Here is a 25,020-nt window from a genome sequence, read left to right on the forward strand (position 1 = left end):
TTTGGGAAGACAGTGCGAACTTTAGTATTCTTTTCAAAGAATGGACATTTCTCAAGAGAATGAAACATGTTTCATGCAGTAGCGGCTCGTGCCTAAAATAACAGGTGAAGAAGTATATTTATAGGCAATGAAAACAAATAGTAAGTGCCAGTGCCCCCCCCCCCCCCAATTTAAAACGTCTTTTTTGTCTTCATCCGTCCATCTGGAAAATGGTGTCTGCAACAAATTACACACTAAGTCATTTACTGGGTTCATTGCAGAAACCACAGCTCAACACATGAACACAACACACGATAGGAAACGCGAAACACACACGCGGAACAAGATCTCGCGAGAACGCGAAGATTTTGCCACAAGCACTGGATGCGATGTTTTCTCCGACGAGAGAACTGCTTCATCTAGAAGGCGACACCCGTTCAAGGCCAACGCTAGGTGACGTCACCGTTGCCATGACAACCGGCTAAGTTTTCCGCAACCTAGCGGTGTTTGCTCTTGGGTTGGGACGAACTCAATACGTGCGTAGCGCCGAGCGGCGTGTTATTTGAGTATTATCGTGTGCGCTCTGCTGGGAAATAGTTTAATTTAACAAGCAAATGAAAAATGTCAATATTAATTTGAAAATTAGGTGAAAACATCTGCACTTGTTGCACTTGGCCAGCCGCCACTGGTTTCATGTTCTTTGGTGCCATACAAGTTGAATAATAAGCCAAAATGTGAAAGAAACTCTGTTCGGAAATGTGGCATGGATATGTTGCGGAGGATGGGGGGAGCTTGGTCATCAATATGAATTTCCCAGGCTTGCTCCAGACCTGTGTCAGAGTTTCCACCCAAACATAAGAGTATGAAGGTCCAAAACGCACATTCATTTCGTAATCTGCACCATGATACCATATGGTTTCATCGGACCAGAACGACCTTACTCTGATGATACCATATACAGGTAATATCATCGGGGGAGTAAAGGTTAAGCCTCTAAATATTATGTGGTGAAAAATGCATTGAATTATCATTTTTTCTTGTCGGTATGGGAGTAGTAAGGGAACTTGTCAACAGATGGAGGGGATAAGAGCCGGTCGCGCCGTCCAATAGTTGTCGGACGTCGTAGTAAGGAATTTTGTTGGGCAAACTGAAGGAACATGGAAACAAATAGTATGTTCCATTGATACATACGATTTTTGTCGAATATCACCACCCAACAAAGTATCTCACTACAACATGCGACAGAAATTGCATAGACTGAAACGTCCAACAAAAAACGAATGCATAAACATGAAGAGCTTTAGACTGCAAATATGCTGCTGGAATTTTATTACTCTTCTGGCTCACTTCACCTTATTTAATGTAGCAGTGCTTACGAAGGTTTTCTTTCATCATCCTGACGCATTACTGGTTTCGCACAAGTTAACATACGTTTACAATGACATTGCACTATTCTTACATATCAAGAAGAATCCAACCAAATGGGATATATATTGAATACTATCATGAAAAAGTTAAACATAAATCTGCATTGGTAAACGTTATAAAAATTGGCAAGTGCATGCTCCCAACCTCAAATTTACTGCAACAATAGTATTGCAATGAAATTATTGCCACTCTCTGTCCTGTCTGTTTAATCTCGTGAGAGATGGTCTTAAATCTCTCACTGAGTGAAGTTAAATGTCCAATATTATGAAATGAAATGCTAATAATAAATACGTAAATATTTTAATATATTTACTCGAATGATTCAATCATAACAGCAAATCACTTCCTTCAAGAATTGACTTTTCTCTGCCAGCCCTGCTAAATTTTCACTTTCCATCTATTGATTTATATGAGGGGTGGCCAGAAAGTAATTTCCAATTAGTAGGTACATTGATTTTTTGCAAACGCCAAAACCGTTAAAAATGGTAATTACTGCAAAATTATGTTTAGGAATGTGCAGTGATGTCTGGACACATTTTTCGCCTGTTCGAAATATCGAAATAATGCAAATTTGGCAAAAAAAAATGCGAATTGTAGGCAATTTTAGCGATTTTTTTAAAGAAATGTCCTAAAACAATGAAAAATTCCATGAAATCCAACATCCTTGTCTTTTCTAGGCCATGTTTGTGTACAAGTTTTCCAACATTTTACTCAAGAATAAACTATAGAGTTATACGTACGTGAAATGATTCCGACAGCCACATTAAATCATTTATTTCCCACGATTTTTTCAACTTCTATCAAAACAATTTGCATCACAGAGCAAAGTGGCAGGGTTCTAACAGGAGATCGAGTGCGTATCTACCGTCACACGGGAGCCACATCTTCGTATTTGTTGCACGAGATATGTTTTGAAGTACCAAGCTAAGTGCGTACGATCGGCATTTGTCGAGTGAGTAATAATGGAGCTCAGTCATTAGGGCATCTGACTACTATGCTAGAGACCCGGGGTCGTTCCCCTGCGGGGGAGAACCAGGAAGTTTTCCACCTATTCAAACTGCTCTGGCACCCACCCAGCATCATACGAAGCTGGTACCTTGAGGAAACTTTGAGGGATAAAGGCAGCCAGGAGTGTGGTGCTGATCACATCATCCCCACCTTCAGCCGTGATCAAGAAAGTGTGGGGCCCTAACTCCACACCAAAATTTCATTATCTAAAATCCTTACCTTAAAATTAATAAAGGGGTATGGAAAATAACTTTCCCAAAATAACTTTCAAGATATCAAACTCTCACGAAGAGGCATAAGCCATGTGACTTACAATTTGAAACAGTAGTTTAAAAACACCATGAAGGTATAATTTCAGATATTTGCCAGAAAATGCGCTAAAATGAAAATGTGAATTGTGGGAAAAATTTTCGGCATAATCACCACCGTTGTTCTGGCATGTGTCGCAGCATGGCACTAAATTTTGTATACCCATGGTATATGTGTGCGACACCAAAGACTGGAAAAATCTCTACCGCAATGTAGCTGTCAAATCCTTGCCTTGCCAGAAACCTCTTCAGTTAAACAAAGAGATGAAGGTAGGTACATTCAAGGCCAGGGCTGTACAGGGAGTGGTCCAAGATCTCTCACCTGAAGTGATGCAAAGGGCCCACGTGTACTCAGCTCTATGGGGTTGTGCACATTCGATTGGCCTTCCGTGAATTGTCTGCACCATCGTCTGACCATCCTATCACTCACGACGTCCGGTCCGCACAACTCACACGATTGCTCTGTGCCAAATTCTGAGCGTGCAATGTAGGCTACATCGCAGTCGGTGGGAGACTTTATGAGAGCTGCAATCTTTAACCTAGAACTGTCCTAAACCGGCTACATTGCAACTGTACCAGATTACAGCTACATGCCACTTCTTCCTGCCTGTATGTGTGTGTGTCGCTCTCCGACCACTAGTGCTGCGTATAGGCACCATTGGAGCTTTTTCAGGATGCCCCTCGTATATAAACTTTCAGAAGCTTTTATTATTAGAGTGTTCCTGTTTTAATGTGTTGGTTAGCTAAATCAGGTACCTATACAATGCAATTCTATAAATTCCTTGCGTAAAATTTCTAATACTTACATACCCTTTTCGTCAGCATTAATGGTATAACTGCATGTTGTCAGTTTCACAGCACTTCACTTGGATATACTGTACTGAAGCAGAAATCCCATTGATAATGTAAGGAAATATGACACTTTCTTTTGTTCGATTCAGTTGTTTCACTTATATGCAGTGCAAGAGTTAAGTTGGTTGTTTTACAGTAGCTTTATGCATTGAAAAATGAGTCTGCACTCGTAGTTTTTGCAAGCAGAGGGTTCCAAACCTCAGTGGAAATATCAACATATAATACCGAGAATGTATAAGGAGACTGATAAATTACAAATTGTATTTCTTAATCAATCACTCTTATCTCATTTAGTCGTAACTCTACAAATAAGCAAGTATTTTATTTTAAACTTACTGCGTATGACAAAATTCCATAATCCTTAGCTTGTGAATTGTAATAATTTTCCAAATTCACTATTTTGCAGTTTGAATTCAAGTCATAGAGAATAGAGAAATTAAGTCAATTTAATAGAAGATAGTATTCATACTTAGCAAAACCATATGTGGATTTGTATGAGTTTATTATTTCCATTTGCAAAAACATCGATTTAGTTTAGTTTGTAATTGTCAGGGAAAAATGTAAATTTTGTCCTGGAAAACCTGGAAAAGTCAGGGAATTTCATTTCTGCTTGTTTGTAGCCACCCTGAAAAAAAATAATAATGCATATCCAGTGTTGTCAAGTTTACATTAAAACAACGAAACTGGAAGAATAGAAACCATTCCGAGCATAGCTAGGCTATAAGAAACAATAGTGTACACTCTTGCAATGAATAAAACAGTAAGCACAGAATGCACAATGAATTGTTCATACAGCAATTCACGTGAATCAGTCTGAAGCATGGTGCAAATGCTTGCACCACAGAAATCGTGTGGAAAGAAAAAAGAACAGAAATAAGGAAGCCCTACATTCAAATGCAGGTCAGTATTTCACTGAATCAATTGATTCTGTTGACAGTCTTGAATTACTGTGTGACACAGTCTTGAAAAAAGAGAGAGAGACATATAAACATAATAGCGCATCATTATTATGTTAAGAAGGCTTGAATTGACCGCTCAGGAATACACAATTCTTCTCTTTTCAAGTTAATATCTAGTAACAACAATAATAATAATTGAAAGTGAGAAATAATAATAATAATATTAATGTTAATAAGCACATATGTCATAGTGCGTAGAGTTATGCTATATTTTTCTCTCTATTCGCTTATTTAAGCAAATAAGTAAGGACTCTGAAAATACATTATTGACAAAAAAGATCAAGAAAGGAAAAGATTGAAACGAAGCTAATATTCATATTTTACCATCTTTCCAGAACACTACAAAACAAAACAAGAGCCATCCTATTATTCCTCCTCACCTACACACGTGCAACATGGCATGCCAGCCAACAATTAAAAAATCTCATGTGTGCTATATCTCAAGGAATTGCCAGGTACAATTACTTATAATTATACCGTCCCTTTGCACTACAACATCCCCATTGAAATTCCCAAACACAACAGTTATCCTTTTCCCTTCATAACGTACTATGTACTGCACAAGACAATGCCACACCGAACTGTCCTGTCAGCTGCAGAATTTACATGCTCACCTATTTAACCACATTTCTCTAGACAAATCCCGACCCCTAAGCAGAAGCGAACCATTTTAGGCTTCATAAGCACAATGGCAAGCTACTGTTGGAATTATGCCATAACGAAGCGAATTGAACCTTTATTTCAAAATACCAAACAAATCAATAGAACGATAAATAGCATGCAGCTTCAATTAGAAGCTATTCAAATATTTTTTCAAAATATTAGTGTCAAAATCACATCTTTCCAGCATCAAATCCACGATGTCTTCCGAGCTTATAACGATCATTCAGAGGCATTGGCCCATAATCAACAATAATTACTTTCAAAATTGCAAAATTTAACAGATAAAAGCACTAGTTTAACACAATCATTTCGTATTGTACCCAAGCCCTTGGGTAAAAGTGACAAGTCTGCTATTATCCTTAACATAGCAGGAAGCAGAGAAAGGAATGCTGAATAAGTAATCAGGCAAATATTAGGTTACTGACTTGAGAGACCGCTATTTTTGGGGGAGAAACGGTTGGTGAGTGTACGAGATAGAGTAAAGATTGAGAGAGCAATTGGGGGCGATTATTGGACAGTGGTGCGTGAGCAGAGTGAATTCTGACAGGGAGGTCAGACATGCGACAATTCAGATTATCGAGAGGACAATCTGTGGAAATAACCTACATCCAAATGTGAGGCAAGTAAGAACCTTTACCTAACAGTATTCATATCGTTTCGGTCATGGAGAGCATAAAACCCATGAACGTAACCTCTCGCATATCATATCATCATATTAGGACAAGCGAGTGAGTAATAACTTTCAGGAGATGTCTGATGAATAGCTACACCCAGGAGACAATTCAGGATCTCTGGTTCGATCCATTGCAGTATTAATATTGTGTTACGGTTTATATTAGAATTCATGTCAATAATGGCACAATTTGGTCAATTTATGCAAATTTCACAATTTGAAGATGCATTAACAAACTGCAAACACCACTTTGCAAGCGAGCACATTATTCCAAAAACAGTATTATTGCTGAAGGACCTAGGCAAAATCAGAAGAAATATTTTGAGTGAAGGATTTGACTTGGCTATTTCGACTAACCTTATTGATATGTACTATCAGATACCCCTGACTCAGTGCAGAATATCTGATGCAATTGTCAACATGGAGATAAAAATACCAATCAAATTGTAACAAAATTACTATAAGATGTTCAATGCCATTCCTATAACTTTCACGTTTAGGAACCTGACATGTCTACTATCACACAGTCCTGCATATGTTGCAATCGATAAAGATCGAAACATATTAACAATAAGTGGCACGGACCTTGAAAACTGCCAGATTCACATACAAAAGTTATGCCTCCTTCCTTCTCACATGAGAAGACAGGAGGGGCAAAACTTCTGCTTTTCCAAATTAATATAAGTGAAAACAGTAGAGCAGATGAGACAAGCCTGTACATACACATGTCATGAGTTCTCAAACACAGATATACGAGGTTTGGCTAGAAAAAAACCGGATTGATGTTGCTATTGGCAAACAACGAACGCGCGAAGGTTGAGCAATGCATGATTCTATACTACCATACCCTGCCTACAGAATGACTAATTGCCCTGGGTGCAGGCCTCTCAGTTTCGCTGTGGCACTTGGACAAAGCGGAACGTGCGTCTGTGCTCCGTCGGAAAAATGCTGAGTATTAAAATGGAACAGCTTGTCAATATGAAGTTCCTTTACAAACTGGGGAAATCCGCAACAGAAGCGTACGACATGTTAAAATCTGTGTACTGGGATGAGTGTTTATCACGCACACAAGTGTTTGAGTGGTTTAAACGGTTTAAAGAAGGACAGGAAATGATCCAAGACAACCCACGTTCAGGACGACCATGCACGTCGAAAACTGAAACAAACATTCAAAAAGTGAGTGATGTGATTCGAAAAGTTCGTCGATTGACCATTAGAGCAGTTGCTGAAATCACAGGAATAGACAAAGAAAATGTTCGACAAGTTTTACACGAGAATTTGAACATGAGTAAAGTGTGTTCAAAACTCGTGCCAAGGAACCTGACATTGGAACAGAAGGAAGCTCGAGTGAACATTTGTACGGACACTTTGAAGAACATTGAAACAGACCCTACATTCTTAGAGAGAGTGATAACCTGTGATGAATCGTGGTTTTTCACGTACGACCCTGCCACAAAGTGCCAATCAATGCATTGGAAGACCCCGAGTTCGCCACGTCACGAGAAAGCTCGCATGAGCAAGTCCAAATTCAAAGCCATGATGATTGTCTTTTTCGACATTCGAGGCATTGTGTACGTTCATTGGGTACCCGAGGGTCAAACTGTAAACCAACATCATTACATTAATGTGCTGCAAACCCTTCGTGAGGGAGTAAGAAGACGACGACCTGATTTGTGGCAACGGAAGTCATGGATTCTGCACCAAGACAATGCTCCTGTCCATACAGCCCTGTCAGTGAAGACATTTTTGGCTAAATATGGCATCCCAGTGTTAGAACATCTGCCGTATTCGCCGGACCTTGCTCCCTGCGACTTTTTTTTATTCCCCAGAGTGAAGTCCACTCTAAAAGGAACCAGATTTGAGACAGTAGAAGCTGTGCAAAGAAAAGCGACTGATGTAATGAACATGATCTCCGAAAATGACTGGCAACACTGCTTCCAGCAATGGAAAATTCGTATGGAGCGGTGTACAGATCGTGCAGGGGAGTACTTTGAAGGAGTTGTACAAAATGCTGAATAAAAGATTTCATAGCATCAGTCCGTTTTTTTCTAGCCAAACCTCGTAATTCAGTTAGACCTAAATTTATTCACTTTGAAAGGGTCATTATGTTGCGCTGCATGAGAACAGGAAATCTAGTTGCTAAATCTCGGCCTCAACTTTTAGGCCCCTTTTATGCACAACACAACCACAGCACCAGAACAGAAATCCTGAATGGGGAAGGGGAGAGGGAGAGATATTTCTGGAGGGGAAGAAAAATTTGATAAGCCTCTAAATATCACATGGGAAATGCATTGAATTATTACTTTTCTTGTGTGGGGCGTTACCCCCACACCCCCTATATGCCTTCATGGCGTGGTGCTAAGCACAGGGGAGCACTTTACTTTACTTTTTACTTGTCTTTATGGAAGTAGTAAGGGGACAGAACTGTCAACAGATGGAAGGTGGGGGAGTTGAGGGGCATTAACAATGCGGCACCCTCCAATAGTTGTTGGATGTCGGAGCATGCCATTTTGTCGGACATTCTGAAGAACATGTAAAAAAAAGGGTGCTAAGCAACCCTGTAATTTGTTGAATGTCGTAGTACAGCATTTGTCGGACAAACATTTTGGCTCCAATGATGCATATGATTTTAGTCTGATATCGTTGTCCGACTAATGTTGAACTTCGACAAAATGTTCACTACAACTTGCGACAAAAATTGCATGCATGGCATTCGTATGGAATTGATTTTTGTTCGATGTCTTCGGACTGCAACATCTGACAAAAAAATCCATGCATAAACAGAGCCTTGTACATCCAAGTTTGTTTGGTGTAATACAACATTTCATTGAACAATTTTTTTGGCTCCTTATATGTATGCGGTTTTTGTCGAAAGTTGCAGTTCGATACTTGTCATTCTGTGACATCTGACAAAAATCACATGCATTGCGCTCTCAAGAATCCGATGTTTCTTGGATGTTCCAGTGTGACTGGTTGTTTACGATGTTTGTCGGATGCAACATCCAACAAAAATTGAGCCTAAGTCTACACCACTGCAAATATACTACTGACATTTTATTACTCTTCTGGCTCACTTAATCTTATTCAATGTAGAAAAGCGTACAAAGTTTTTCTTTCATCATTCAGAGGTAATGCTGTTTTCGCATAGGTTAAGATTCGTTTACAATGACATGGAACTGTAATACCATGTCAAGAAGAACGCAACAAATCGGGATAGTTGAATAATGTCACAAAAAAGTAAAACAGAAATCTGCATTGGTAAATGTCATTTAAATTTGGCAAGTGGAGGATGCTCCCAACCACACGTTTTCTGCAACAGTTGTATTGCAATTTATGCCTCCCCCCCCCCATTTGGTCCTGTCTGTTTAAACTTGTTGAATGTCCAATGTTATGAAATAAAATTATAATGATAATTACGTAAATATTTATCATAATTACTCAAATCATTTAATCCTAAAAGCATATTACTTTCTTCACTAATTGACATTTCTCTGCCAGACCTATTGAATTTTCATTTTTCATCTGCTAATTTATATGAGGAGCATCCAGAAAGTAAGTTCCAATTAGTAGGGACCTTGATTTTTTGCAAACACGATAATAGTGAAAAATGCCAATTGCTGTGAAGTAGTGTTTATGAATGTGTAGTGAGATGTGTGGACACATTTACACCCATTCGAAATAACGAGAATTTGGCATAAAATATAAATTGTTGGCATTTTTCGCAAATTTAAAGATGTGCTTAAACAAAATACCTCAATCCAACATTCTTGTTTTTTTTAGGCTTAAAAAACAAAATGTGCCATATTTGGAACACACAAGTTTTCCAACATTTTATCCAAGAGAAAAGTACAATGCATGTTGTACGTGGAATAATTCCGACAGCCAGATTCAATCAAATATTTCCCAGAACTACTGCTTCTATCAGAACAATTTGTATGACAAAGCAAAGTGGTGGGGTTCACACAAATGCTGCATCATCAGTATTTGTCGAGCAAGAAGTGTTTTGAATCACCAAGCTAAGTGGTGAGATTTTGGTGGTGATCGAGTGCTCACAGGGGAGTCGTAACATCATCATTTGTCGAGCGAGAAATAATGGAAAATAACTTCCTCAAATCACGAAAATACGTACACCACGTAACCTACAGTTTAAAGCAGTAGTTTAAAAACAACATGAAGGTATATTCGCCACAAAATGCGTTAAAATGAGAATGTGAATTTTGGGAGGAATTTTTAAAGGAAGATGGAGAGTGATGAATTGGCAATGGTAGGGATATATGAATTAGAATGTGGTGGATGTACAAGCAAGTACAGCCCACCACTCAGGAGAAGATCCCTGACGGAAGTCAGGTGATGTAGCGGCAGGCGACCACTATTAGGGTTGGGGGAGTGCACCCTGGGTCAGAAACAAGTGCTGTGGTCTCACTGTAAGCCTTAAGGCTTGATTCACATGTTCGCTCAAATCTCGGTCCGTGCACGGTCAGGGGGTATCCACATTAGCGGTAAAGGTATGATCATCGTCATATTTGGCGTTGATTCTTTACAGAGTACACCGATTTTCCTAATTTTTTAAATAAAGAGCCTGCCGATTGTACTAACTGCAATCTTTAAGATATTTTCAACAACTGAATTGACTGTTACAGTACTGGCGTTCGAAGCAAATGGCAAAGAGAAAAAGATAAAAAGAGTTGCAATAGCGGAGAACATTTATTTGCACTTACAATGTGCAAAGCTACAAATGCCAACAATGGTAAACATTACTTTGTCGGTCTAGGTTTAGCATAAAAATTCTCGGGATGATTGTTTCATATCGACACTGTTGATCATTTCTTTTATTCGAACGTTTCCGACACAACACGGCTAAATAATGTACAACTACCATAACTCTTACAACACCACGAAAAATCCCAAGGATATCACAATTAAACACCCACGCAGAAGCACTTCCACAAGGACAATGACCGCAGCGGAAGACTTCCTTCTACCCCTAAAATCTGCAAATAGACCGGTCTTCCCCTGTCCATCTGCACGCCCTCTCCCCTCATTTGGAGATCTTCTCATGAGGGGTGAGCTGTACATAGCAGAGACAGGGAGAAGCATCAACAAAGTAATTAAAGAACATTGGAGAGACATTAATGAGAAAGATCCAAGAACAGCATTGAGTGAGCATATGTTGACAAATGGGCACAGGATTAAGAAAGTAAAAATGAAGGAGAAGAGTGGAAATGAAATAGAGACGAAAGTGGCAGAGACAAAGCACATATGCATAAACAGAGGAGAAAAAATTAACAAAAATGAAGGAGAAATTTGAATAAAATGGGTACAACCAATACATAGAGGCACATATTTTTGGTAATTAAAAAAGCAAAATTTCGGGTCGATTTCGGGTTCAAAAGCGGTAAATAAAATGAAATTTTGGTGTTATAGCGGTGAATAATCACATGAAAAGTGCTATATAAAATGAAATTTTGGTTTTAAAATTGTGAATATAATCCTAAGTTTGATTTAAAAACTGCACTTATTACACAAAATAAACTTATCCCTTCTAATAGCACATTTATGAAGTTACCAGAGTATTAAGTTTATTCCTGTGTAAAGGGGTTTATTTTTGCTTCTCAAATATTTACAGCAGAATTAATCAATTGTCCGTGAATTGCATAACTCACAGGATACTTCAGACTTCAGAAAGTGTCGCGTCGGTATATAAACGATAAACTTCGTGTTTGAGTTAATTTTGCTTTTTGCAGTTCATTTCGCATTATTTCGTGACAAAATATGATCACAAAATGCATCTCACACCTTTCAAAAACATGAAAAATTAACACTACAATGTGTTTTTTCACATTTCGTTTTTTCGTCAAAAACGAAATATGCATGCCCCTACTAATACAAATACATGTGGAGAGCAAGTTGGTAAAATTTCCCAAGCCATCTTTCATTTTCTGCACACAACGGAAGATTTCAACTTACCAGATCAGTGCAATTAGAAAGGGAAGTTCAATGCCACCAGAAGGAGGAGGGGAGGGAACACAAGAAGAGTAGGTTACAGGATGGAGGGGAGGGGGAGAAACAGCCAGCTATAACACCTTCAAGGTGAAGAAACCAGTTTACCTAGGAGGAAATGAAAACACATGTTCATTCTTTAGAGGTGTAGAGTGACATGTGAGGTTGTGTTGTTGTATGTGTAGCTTGAAAAAGTTCTGGGAAACTAGAGCGAAACACCGCAGATTATTTTGCAGGTCGAAGATATCTCACTTGAGATGATGTAAAGGAGCCTGCATGTACTCAGCTGTATGGGGTTGTGCACATTGGATTGGACTTCATCGTCTGATCATACTATCGCTCATTATGTCTGGTCTGTACACCTCACTAAATTGCTGGTGGCTCTATGCCGGATTCTGAGTGTGCAAAAATATGATTACAGCACATACCTCACAGTCGGTGGGAGACTGTATGAGAGCTGCCATCTCTAACCTAGAACTGTCCTAAAACGGCTGAGTTTTACTGCACCAGATTAAAGCCACATGACAGTTCTTCCTGCCTGCATATGCGTGTTGCACTCCGACCACTAGTGCCGCATAAAGGTGCCATTAGAACTTTTTTCTAGATGCCCCTCATACATAAAATTTCGGAAGCTGTTATCAACAGTGTGTTCTTATTTGAATATTTGATTAGGTAAATCAGGCACCTTTACAATTCAGTAGATTCCCCTTTCATAAATTGCTTGCATTTAATTTTTAATACATATATACCCTTCTCACCAGTAATAATGGTATAACTGCATGTTGGCAGTTTCACAGTACTTCTCTTGGATATACTGTGGATGTTTCTACTGAAGGAGAAGTCCCATTGATAATGTAAGGAAATATGACACTTTATTTTGTATGATTCAATTATTTCACTTGTGTGCAAGGGTTAAGATGTTTGTGTTACATAGAAATGAGAAGTAATGAGAAGTAGGTTTGTGCATTGAAAAATGAGTTTGCAATCATGGTTCTTGCAAGCAGAGGGTTCCAAACCTCAGTGGAAATATCAACATTTAATAAGGAGAAAGGCAAAAGAGATTGAAAAATTACAAAGTTCCTTTTTGCATCAATCACTTCACTCTAATCTCATTTTGTTGTAACTTTAAAAATAATGAAATATTTTATTGAAAAACTGACTGCATATGAAAAAATCCCAGAATTCCTCCCTAGCTTGCGAATAGTAATAATTTTCCAAATTCACTATTTTGCAGATTGATTGCAAATCCTAGAGAAATGAAGTCAATTTCGTGGAAGCTAATATGGGTACTTAATATACCTGGATCTGTATGACATTCGTATTTTCATTTGCAAAAACATGAATTTAGTTTATAATAGTCATGGAAAAATCTAAATTTTGTCCTGGAAAACCTAGAAAAGTCAGGGAATTTCATTTCTGCTTGTCTGTAGCCATCCTGAATAGAAATTAAATCATATGAAAACCCCGGAGTAATACTGTTAACATGTAAAGTGCAACGTGGACGTTATAATATCCGAAGACATAAGAATACACCCCATTTTTCCCTGTAGATTGACAATTCAATACTACACCATACAATCCAGCAGCATGGATAAAAAACCTAAAGTTTCAGCTCAATCTGCCTTATAAAACATCCACAGTATTTAATGTCATGGTGTTATACCACCACGATTGGGCACTGGAAATTCCCTACCTCAACATAACAAAATTCCGCACCGTGACCATTCCTTCCAGTCTCATGGTTTTTCAGCACAAAAGATTTCCCGACAATAATATTCATTTGGCTAGAATGTATCACAACCTTCACCCTGTATCAGCATAAAATATTACATTTTATTCCATTGCTTCTATGTCCAAGTAAAACTAGTCCCCTGACACCCCACGTCCTCTTTCAATCACCGAGTCATACTGTGTCATATATAACCAATGCAACATTTATAATTATAACTTTCACTATAATACTTGCTTACATATACTATAAGCTCAGAACGTGTAGAGAGCCTATTCAAAAGGTGGAAGACTACGAAATTCCCGCAATATACATCTTTGCCATCATTGTCTCGACCATTAGTACCCCCCCTCCCCCCCGTCCCCACATTCATAATCAAAACACCAAAACAACAAGCACCTCCAATCCTCTTAACTACTATGAGTTCAAAGTAATTAACCCCCCCCAGTCCCTCTTCTCCCAAGAATACATTTCCCGAAGCCACCTGCTGTAATTAACTGTACTCTCGGCTAAGGAAGGAAGAAATCCCATCCAGAGGAGTCTCATCTGCACCAAAGCCAGGACCTTCATCCAGAACTATGTCCCCCCCCCCACAAACATAGTGTTAATCAGTGGAAAATGAAGAAGCTGTGATACATGTGTGTTGCTTGTGCTACCTGATATGTGTTTATGCCCAGACAATTACGGCTTATACACAATTCGCCAATAATACATGCATCAATGCATAATGCACAATTGCTAATTTCAGAATGTCTTCAGTAAAGTGCTTCAATATCTACTCTCACAAGTGTATCAGCGATAAACTACCAAAGTAGAAACATCACTCATTCACATACAATAAGAAGAAAAGTGCACATACGTTATTTTTCATCAACACATAAAGATCATATGTTATAGTGAGAAAATCATTATCAGTGAAAGGACACTTGTTCTTATTCCAGCTATCAGGTGTCAACAGGTGATGATACAATTAATTATGTATTCCGTCTGTTATTGGGTACCTTACAACAAACATGTATGTAACAATTTTTTTTTGGTTGGTTAAATAAAGAAACCACCTATATTCTTCTTTCAAAGCCTGGGTAACCACGCGAAACGTGGATACTCAATCGGTCAGGGGAATGTGGAAAGACTCAAGGAAGACATTGTATAAGAGATAAAACTCAAAGCAGACATCGAATCTTGGCGAAGCAACACAATCATACATTCCAACAATAGCAGAAACAAGTGACATCAGGAGATGCAGCATTCCACAAAACACTATCTGGTGCATGAACGACCATAAGCAACAAACCTGGAACGCTGATTCGGCTTCTGAGCAACGCCCTATGTTAGGTTAAAAGGGGTGACTTCCAGAATTCATTCGGTCATTCATCAGTCAGTTAGTAATGAGTAGCCAGCAGTGAGCGACAATACCAGCATTAGTCCGAGAGGAGTTCTAGGCTCTCGAGTTGCCGTCTCACTGAGCGCAACCGCTACATTACTAAGCATGTCTGCCGTACCTGCCAACTTGGCTAATACTGCTCGCCGACTCGGTCACATCGACCAGATGCAGCCCGGAGTGGTAACCAATAGCTAGAACCCACGCATCAACAACCTGCCACAGAAACTGAGGACTGTGGGCCAGCGAACCCAGGACTCCCGAGATCTGTCACCTGTTTGTAGTCGGCTAGGCAAGATGAATCAGTGACATCCCTTGGAGTCCTTCCACTCTCTGCTTGTACTAAGTTGGGGAGATTGTAGGGGGAACATAAAACGTATGTTGCTCTATCATCAGGTCCCTTAAGCATTCACGAGTTCCATCCCTGCAATGTTCATGAAACCAGTGAACCGTATATGGGGGGAGAGAAAAATGTTGACTTCAACACACTATTTGTATGTTTTCCTGTAGTTAAAAGTTAATGTGGGCGTAAAATGCATATTGTGTAGAGAGACAGATTAGAACAAATTTAAGTAAATGATTATACGGCTAACCAAAATGAAAATACATATTATCACTTAATGACTTTTAATACTGTAACAGGCAGCCCCCGTGGCAGAGTGGTTAGCACATTGCGCTATGATGCCAGGGGTCCTGGGTTCGAATCCCAACCTGGGCATGGATGTTTGTGAGTGTCCATTCATCAATTTCATCATGTGATCACTCATCCCTATCTTCGCACAAAAAGCAAAGTAAAATAAACCAAATCAATCAATACTGTAACATTACTATTCTGCCGTGCAAAACTTCGAAAATGGAATTTGCTATTCGTAACAGACATGTAGTTCCATTTTACGAAATAACTTTTGTGAAACCATTACCAAAGCAACGAACAAAAAACAGTCCTAAGTTATTCTCCCCTGAATACAGCATCAGAAACGGTACTGCATATCGGAACGTCTGTATGATACCAGCTATCAGTAACATTATTGCTTTGAAGGAAGGAGTGTAACATTTTTACAGTCGTGACCTCAAAGTTACTGGTTAATTGTAACGTTCCTACAGTGGAACCTTGATAATTCGAACCTCAACATCTGGAATTCCTTGATAAGTCAATTTTTTTGTAATCCCGTTGAATTGTCCATAACACATAATACTAATTTTACCTCAACAACTCTAATAATATCTTGATATGACGAATTTTTGTAAAGTGTATGGGATGCCGTTCGATAACTCGAAGTTAGAGTATGAAAAACCTCGGAGTCAAAGTTAAATTCTAATCACCTCTATAACTCGAAGTTTTAATCGCACAGACCTCAATAAGTCAAAGTGTAGGGTGCGTATGTACGAGGGAAAATCGAAAAGTCTTTGCACCTAATTTTTTTTCTAGCTTGTCATAAGTGTTATTACAAAAGCGAGATACACGAGCGATGCAGTAGGCTTTTCTTGGAACGGCCCTATTGTAAATTCCGATTTCTTCCATGGCACGGTGCTGTTATCAGTTGGCAAAGATGGCCGGAGTGCTCAGGAAGTCCACGCCATATGAGCAGCGAAGTGTTATTAGTTTTTTATGGTGCAAAGAACAAACAGCCACAGATATCCACAGGGAAATGGAGCCAGTGTATAGGGGACAAGTGTTTATCAGTGTGGAGGGTGCAGAGGTGGTGCAAGGAGTTTGAAAATGGACGGGAAAATGTGGAGGGCAATGATCGATCGGGCCGACCTCGTTCCTTGTTGACACCGGACAACATTACCCGTGTTGATGAAATGGTGAAAGCTGATCGACGTGTTCATCTGAAGGACATTGCCACTGAACTTGGCATTTCCTATGGTAGTGTTACGACATTGTTCACGATTTGTTGGGATACCGCAAGGTGTCGTGTCAGTGGGTTCCTAAGCTTCTTGATGATGAACGTTGTTTAAAAAGCCAATAAAGCTTCGCTGCTCATATGGTTCCTGAGCACTCCGGCCATCTTTGCCAACCGTGCCGTACCGTGGAAGAAATCGGAACTTACAATAGGGCCGTTCCAAGGAAAGCCTACTGCATCACTCGTATATCTCGCTTTTGTAATAACACTTATAACAAGCCAGAAAAAATAGGTGCAAAACTTTTCGATTTGCCCTCGTACAATGTCAGGTGATCAACAATTGTTCAGAAGGGTCGTTAAATTTAGAGCTCTATAACTCTTAGTCTGCGATTTTGGCCCTCAATAACTCGAACCATGGTAAGTCAAAATCCTTGATACCTCGAATTTTTTTCTTTTTCCCCTCAAGTTCGAGTTATGAAGGTTCCACTGTATCAGTTTTCACACCCACTAAAGTTACTTGTCAATACGTGATGAACCTCTTCCTTACCCTGTAACGTTACTGGTTCCCGGCAAAGGATGTAACATTAAGGCATCACGTAATGACCTACTCCTTTACAGATCAGTTATGGTTCGGTACCGTTATGCACACCTGTAATGTAATGTTCGATATACTTGGGGTAACGTTTCTGGTCACGAAAAAAGCTACTCAGTTTCTGGTAGTAACATAACAGAAACCGTAATTGAAATACCGCTTCAGTTCATTACGTTACGACTCCCTGATATGTACATACAAGAAAAATAATTATTGATTAGTACATTGAAATTTCTTGCCTTGCTGCATTCCTAGATTTATTTTATCCCCAAGGTAATAATCTGGCTAGATTGTTTTGTATAAGCAAAGTAGATTTGTCGGAATGTATAAGTATTTATTTATTTCCTGTTATGATGGCAATAGGCATGTTTTTATGTTAATTTAAATGTGACAATTTTTTTTACAGGCCTCAGAATATGATAGCACAGTCTCAGTCAGGTACAGGAAAGACTGCTGCATTTGTGTTGGCTATGTTGAGCAGAGTTGACCCTGACCGCAATCACCCACAAGTAAGTATATTGTACTGACTATATTTTTTGGTGCAATTATTTATTTGAAATGTAGATGATATTCCATGTTTTGCCAGTAAATTTGCACATTTTCCTGTAAGTTTTATTTGATATATAGTAATTTTTTCTTGTGATAACTGTTTTTTTATATTTTGTGAGTTTTTTTTTCTTTTGGTTTTTGCATTCTTCATTTTTAAAGTTTGTTGCAAATTTAAGAGAACTTCACATTGAATGTTCCTTATGTGTTTGAATGTTTCTTATGTGTTTGAATGTTCCTTATGTGTATGTTTTAAATTGCAGGTTTTGTGTCTGTCACCAACGTACGAGCTAGCGTTACAAACAGGGGAAGTTGCATGCAAGATGGCTCAGTTCTGCCCAGAAATTAAAATTAAATATGCAGTTAGAGGAGAAGAAGGTTTGTGTTGTTAGTTTTGGATATTTAAAAAGGCATTTTGTTCTTCTGTTTGTGACAATCTTGTCCCAAAATGTTCTTTACTCCTTTGATTGTATGATTAGATTGCAATGTAATCTATATGGTGTGTTTTGTGGGTGGGTGTATGTAGGTGTAGATGGGGTGAAATACCATTAGCATATGTTACGTTGAGAATGTTTGACACATGTTTATAGTTAGTTAAATACTGTATTTCTTTGAATCAGAGGTGCAAGAAAATTTAGATGTGCCTTGGATTCAATGGCATCTTGAATTCAAGAATAGTATACAATAAACCCCCCCAGAGTTATGTAATACACGATAGTGTAATATAAAATGGATTACTTGCCAATTTCAATAATCAATTTTTTCCTTGATGTTTCTTCCAAAATACGCTGTATTGATAAAGAATAACATTTTCTCATGGTAATATTGTTATCGGTAAGTGTAACAATAATGTCACAACAATGCAATTGTAATACTATACAGTATTCTAGCACATCTGTGCATCTTAAATTGAAAATAACTTTTTATCCTTAGTTTTCAAAATTGAAGGCACACTGTACATTTGACGTTGTCTTGAATTTGATTAAATAGAATATTATTTTTCTTAGGGATAGTGTTAGTTACTAATTTTTGGAGTCCAGCGTACGTAGCCATGGACTACTTTTTCAATTGTGTCATTTTCATCGTTCTTAAACATATTTTGAAATACATTTTTCTTTTTCTTTCTCAGTGCCCAGAGGATCCAATCTAACAGAACACATAATAATTGGAACCCCAGGCAAAGTTCTTGATTGGGCTGTAAAATTTCATTTTTTTGATCTGTCCAAAATCTGTGTCTTTGTGTTGGATGAAGCAGATGTAATGATTGCTACACAAGGGCACCAGGATCAAAGTATAAGAATCCACAAGTAAGCAGATAGTAACCAGTTGCATTGTACCGATAATTTTACTGTTCTGGCATGTAAATATTCATAGGAAAGAATATTGCAGTGATGTGTTTACATGCAGTGTTTTTGAGTACTTTACATGCCCCTACTTACGCCTATCATGTTGCCATAGTGTTGGGAAATTGGCCAGTATTCTTCAGTCTTCAACTTTACATTCGCTTTATACTCACAGGACAATTGACAGTGAACAATCTCGACCTGTTGATTACGTGCCCTAGGACGTTCATGATTTCAGGTGTTTAATATGATTAGAAAGTTTTAAATATGCAGACATGGGCTGAATTGTCTTAGTTTAAATTTAATTTTTTTTGTTGTCGTGGTAACGTGTTGCTGATTTTGTTTGCTTGCAAGTATGTTACGTTAGTAGATAAGTACTTATAATACGAGGGGCATGTAAAAAAGGGCCAATTGGTTATTACAGAGAATAAAATCAAGCGAGAAAATTTTAATATTGATGCTATTCAAGTGCATACCCTGGCTATTTTTCTACATAGTCACCATGACGCGCCAAGCATTTTTGGTACCCTGGAACAAGTTTGCGTAGACCCTCTGCGTAGAAATCTGCCGCCTGGAATCTCAGCCAGTCGAGAACTGATGTCTTGAGAACTTCGCTATCATAAAAACATTGCGAAGCAAGCCAGTTTTTGAGGTGAAGGAACAGAAAGTAATCACTTGGGGCAAGATTGGGACTGTATGGTGGGTGATTAAAATGTTCCCATCGAAATTTTTGAATTGTCGCAACAGTACGGTCAGCTGTGTGTGGGCAGCCGTTGTTATGAATAAGCAGAATTCCAGACCGTAACATTCCTCTGCCGGTTTTGGATGGCACGTCGCAGATTAGACAGTGTTTGGCAATACACATCTGCTGTGATGGTTCGTCCTGGTTCCAGGAATTCCACAAGGATTACACCTTTTTGGTCCCAAAACACGGTTGCCATGATTTTGCAATGTGATTGTGTTTGCTTGAATTTCTTTGGTTTCGGTGAACCAGAGTGACACCATTTCATGGATTGCTTCTTGGACTCACGAGTGACGTACGATATGCAGGTTTTGTCTTCTGTCACTATGTGAAAATACAAGTCATCCCCATCCTTCTCCCAGCAGGCCAAAAAATCATTGCTGATTTCATTCTTTCACCATTGCGAGTGTTTGTCAACATTTTTGGCACCCACCTCGCACACAGTTTGCGATAACCCAGGTTGTCCTTTACAATTCGGTGCCATGTTTTATCAGATACTTCAGGAAACTCCTTGCCTGGATTAGTAATGGTGAAACGTCGATTGGATCGCACTTTCTCATCAACACGTTGCACAAGGTCGTCTGAACGCTCCGCTCGTCATCATGAACATTTTAACGTCCTTCCCGAAAAGCTTGGCACCATTGTCTTACATTTTCTTCACTCATTACTGTTGGTAATTTCCGATGAATGTCAGCTGCACTCAGTCCTTTTGCGTTGAGAAATCTAATCATCTACCTCACCTTGCATTTGGCGGGATTTTCTATTACAACAGCCATTTCAACTTCCTGCTACTCGCACGTTCGCACCTCCACACTGAGAAATATACCATTGTTACAGGCACAGAATACTAAAGCATGCTTCCGTGCACGTGCAGCTTCGTCAGTGTTGCCAGTCCCAAGTAAAAAATTATCAGCCTTTTTTTTTTACATGTGCCTCGTAAATGCCATATATATTGAGGTAACATGTAATATAGGGTGTGGCAGAAAATCCTGATGATTTTTAAAATTATATAACACATTAAATAAAGAGAGTTCACTGTATTCATGTGCTAGCCTTAGAAACAAAATGTAGGCCATTATTATTTAAAAAAAATCTAATGATTTACACAAACATTAAATGCGGAAAGTAACATCTTGCAAATGGATAGAATGTTGGTTATCAGTATTGGTAAATTTTATACTGGTGGTTTATTGGCAGTAGCAAAAATTTCATAAAAGTCCATCCATAATATAAATATATTTCAACTAATTTTCTTTTTAAAGATTAATATTTCAATGATCTGCAGTGTGGCATGTCCTGGTGACATGACTAGCATCCAGGGAATATTCATCATCTGTCCATGTATATTGTACCCTGTCATGTGTAATTGTAGCCCAATGAAACCAACAACAAGACCACACTGTCATGCCTGAACCTTTCAGTATTTGGTTGATTGTGATTGGGTAGAGACACATACTTATAGTGAATAAGAAATCAAGATTTCGGTACAAAAAGACTGGACACATTTCAGGATCAAAATCGGTATATAAAATGGCACTTTGGTGTTGAAATGGTGAATATAACCCTAAATTTGACTTTATTTTACTTCGATTCTTGTGCCATTTTTGGTTAATTTGCAAAGATGGAGATGAGTGATGATGAAATTGATGAATGGACACTTACAAATATCCATGCCCAGGCCAGGATTCGAACCTGGGTCCCCTGACATCGTAGCATGATGTGCTAACCACTCTGCCACCGGTTATTACACAAATAAACATTTCCCTTCTAGTAGCACATTTATGTAGTGGCCAGAGTATTAAGTTTATTCCTGTGTGAAGGGGTCCATTTTGGCTTTTACAGCATAATTGACCAATTTTGTGTGTTTTGCATAAATCTTGAGGATAATTCAAACTTCAGAAAGTGTCGCATTGGTAAATAAACTAGATTTTGTGTTTGAGTTTATTTCACATTTTGCAGTTAATTTTGCATCAAATCATTGTAGGAAAATGCATCTCCACCTTTCAAAATGAACATTACAGTCAGGGGCATATCCAGGAAAAAAATGGGGGTGTCCATCCTCCAAGGCCAATGGCAGGTCTCCCCCCCACCCCCCCGTCTATAATAGTACAAGGAAAGTCATCTAATTTTTTTTTATTTTTGGAATCATAATTTCAGTAATGAATGTGTGTTGAATCTTTACAGAAGAATTTTGAAATATTTTGACTGAACTCTTCATCTGAAATCTCCCGAAATCTCTGAAGTAGATCTGTGACGTTTCTTGGGTAGGAATGAGCAGAGGCTAAATTGTGATGAGGGCTCTAAATACTTTGACAACTGTCCAGTAAAACTAAAAAACGTTTCACAGATAAAGAGTACAATTAACCTTTAGCCACCCGATCCGATTTTCAGCAAAATGCAGAGTTTTATAAAAATGATCGGACGCTAATTGCTGTAGACAGACAAATGATATAACGTTTTACTCTGAATGAACCGTAGATTTGGACTATATAAAATTTATGCACATTCGGAATATATATGGAGGGGGGATGAACCTGACAATTCAAGAATTTTTTAAAAAAAATGTTGTTTCGCCCCCCCCCCCATCCCGACGAAGAGTATGGTATGTCATTATATTTGACATTCATTTATTTACCATTGGCATGCCCAAAAATTATTTTGTGGGAAGTCACAAATGCCCATTGATCTCATGTGGCATCCACTGACACCTAATTTCCCAGCATCTTTGTTACCCACTAGGTCGAGTTAGTGTGAATGGCTCAAGATCAGATACAGATAGTTTGAAAACAGGGCTTTTGTTCAAAAATTACTGGATAATGAGCAGACATAGGTCACATTGCAGCAGCTTGAAAAACATGTGCTTGGCAACAAAGACCTTTTTTCGTCTTGCTTTTGAACTTTTCTTTGTAATAGCGCAGCTTTCCTCAACCCCTCCCCCCGCCCCCCTTTGTGGCGACATGGGGAAAATTCCTTGTGACCTTGGGTACCAAGAAGCAAACTTTCCACCCGTCTAGTTTCCAGTGGTGGAAGAAAAGAATTGCTAACAAATCTGGCCTTTGTTTGTCAGAATTCTTTTTTCTTCGTGAGAAAGCCGCACAAAAAAAGCTGCCATTTTCCCACTTTTTTTTTTTTTTTGTTCGACACCAAGATGTGCAAGAGTCATAATTGTTTAATATGTGTGTTAACTAAATCGCAAATCCAGCCAAAAATAGCGACATTATAACGTAAAAACTACGAGCATGCTAGAGGATCTCGATTGAGATGCTCAGGATGCAATGGGTTACATGTAGAATCTCGATCGAGACACTCGGGATGCAAAAGATTAAAAAAGCCCCTTTTCAACTGGGATGGTTCAAACAGACAGCTCCACTTTACTGACAAGGTTCAAGAAATATAAAACATGAAGTGAATCATGTTTTTATAGAAATAGAGTTTCACACACTAACAACAGTTTGTTTTTACTGTCTGGTGTATAATTCAATATATTTGTATTTAGTATTTCACCTCTGCATGTGCTATTTCTTAAAAAAAACACAAACTTCACTTCCTGTACCAAAGCAGTTTCTCACTGAAGTCAGATTTTCAGCTGATATATCACTACCCAGTGTAAAACGGAAAAAATAGTGAATATTATATTAATGCTGTACAAGAGTAGCCTAAACTGTGAGCCTGAGCGAAAATTCGAGATAGCCAAAGGGGGCTTTTATAGAAACCATAGGGATATTTTTAAAGAGGGACCTGTGTGAGGCCCGGAACTTGGCCATTTTGAGCGATTTTTCATTCGTAGGCTGGGTGTCTAAAAGGAAAACCGGGTCGATTTTTGGGTACCCTGGACCTTGGCTTAAAACGCCAGCACCTAGGTTTCGGCGACTCAAAAGTCCCCGATAGATAGTGAATTTTGGATATGAATTGGGGGAATTTTTTCGAAAATGGTGGCAATCGAAAGGGTATCCCATACAAGTGCGAAAAGTCGAGTACGAACTGAATCAGGCCCGGAGGCGTGGTGACTAGTGCCGAAAACATGGGTCGCTGTGGGAATTTTTGGTGTGAGAACTGTAAAAGATGGAGCAAAACTGACGAAACTCTTTGGAAAAAGGAAGGGTTTTCGGGCTACCACGTGGTATTTTTTGTTTTTCTTGTACAACTAATAGCAACGGAACTGCCATTTTGAATATGGCTTTTTTGGAATTTCCAAGTCACGTGATCTGCAAGCCATCCATCGCCCCCTACGGGCCAAGTGTCTTTCAAGTTTCCGTCAAACACTAAATATGCATGCCTCTAGATAAAATGCCCGTCTGATGCATTACTGTTTGCGAATACTAGTAGGTATTGGGAATTCTTGGTTGGAATTTAAACACTAATACCAGCTAATGCTTTCCTGAGGTTAATCTATCACATGCTGTATTAAAAATGCTGAGGTTAAATATCCTGGAAATTATATGCAAATTGGTTAATTTTAATTCTTTTTCCAACAGAATTGTGGGGGGAGATGAGTTTTGTTATTAAGGAGCACCTCTTGTCCATACATATCATCAAAGGATATTGGTAGATTACTAACGATTTGATTTGTTCCAGGAACCTCTCGAAACACTGTCAGATGATGTTATTTTCTGCAACGTATGAACAGGAAGTCATGAACTTTGCTGAGATCATTGTTCCAAATCCAGTCAGCATTAGATTGAAACGAGAAGAGGAGAGTTTAGATAATATAAAACAGTACTACGTAATGTGTAAAAGTCAAGACGAGAAGTTTTCTGCAATTTCTAATATTTATGGTGTTGTGACAATTGGACAGGCAATGATATTTTGCCATGTGAGTATACTGCTTACGTTAATAAATGTGCTTGTATGCTTGTATAAATTGCTTGGTTTTAGATCGCAAAATTAATGAGGGGTATACAAGGTGTTTCAGTGTAAATGTACAAAGAATTTTGTTAGATATATTTGGACAATGTTGGATAATGGGTGTA

At 38.6% G+C, this 25,020-nt stretch overlaps 1 protein-coding gene across 2 annotated transcripts in view; it reads left to right on the forward strand.

Annotated features, from left to right (window-relative positions):
• Nucleotides 1-25,020, forward strand: part of Dbp80 (putative ATP-dependent RNA helicase Dbp80) — an 88,206-nt gene that overhangs the window by 40,913 nt on the left and 22,273 nt on the right. For both annotated transcript variants that reach the window (XM_083114922.1, XM_083114921.1), the window contains exons 4-7: nt 17,826-17,928; nt 18,229-18,343; nt 19,095-19,272; nt 24,626-24,863. In XM_083114922.1, coding sequence (XP_082971048.1) covers nt 17,826-17,928; nt 18,229-18,343; nt 19,095-19,272; nt 24,626-24,863 — 634 coding nt within the window. The remainder of the gene's footprint in view (nt 1-17,825; nt 17,929-18,228; nt 18,344-19,094; nt 19,273-24,625; nt 24,864-25,020) is intronic.

This window comes from Lepisma saccharinum, chromosome 29 (assembly GCF_977018435.1).
Source record: "Lepisma saccharinum chromosome 29, izLepSacc3.1, whole genome shotgun sequence".
Classification (NCBI taxonomy): domain Eukaryota; kingdom Metazoa; phylum Arthropoda; class Insecta; order Zygentoma; family Lepismatidae; genus Lepisma; species Lepisma saccharinum.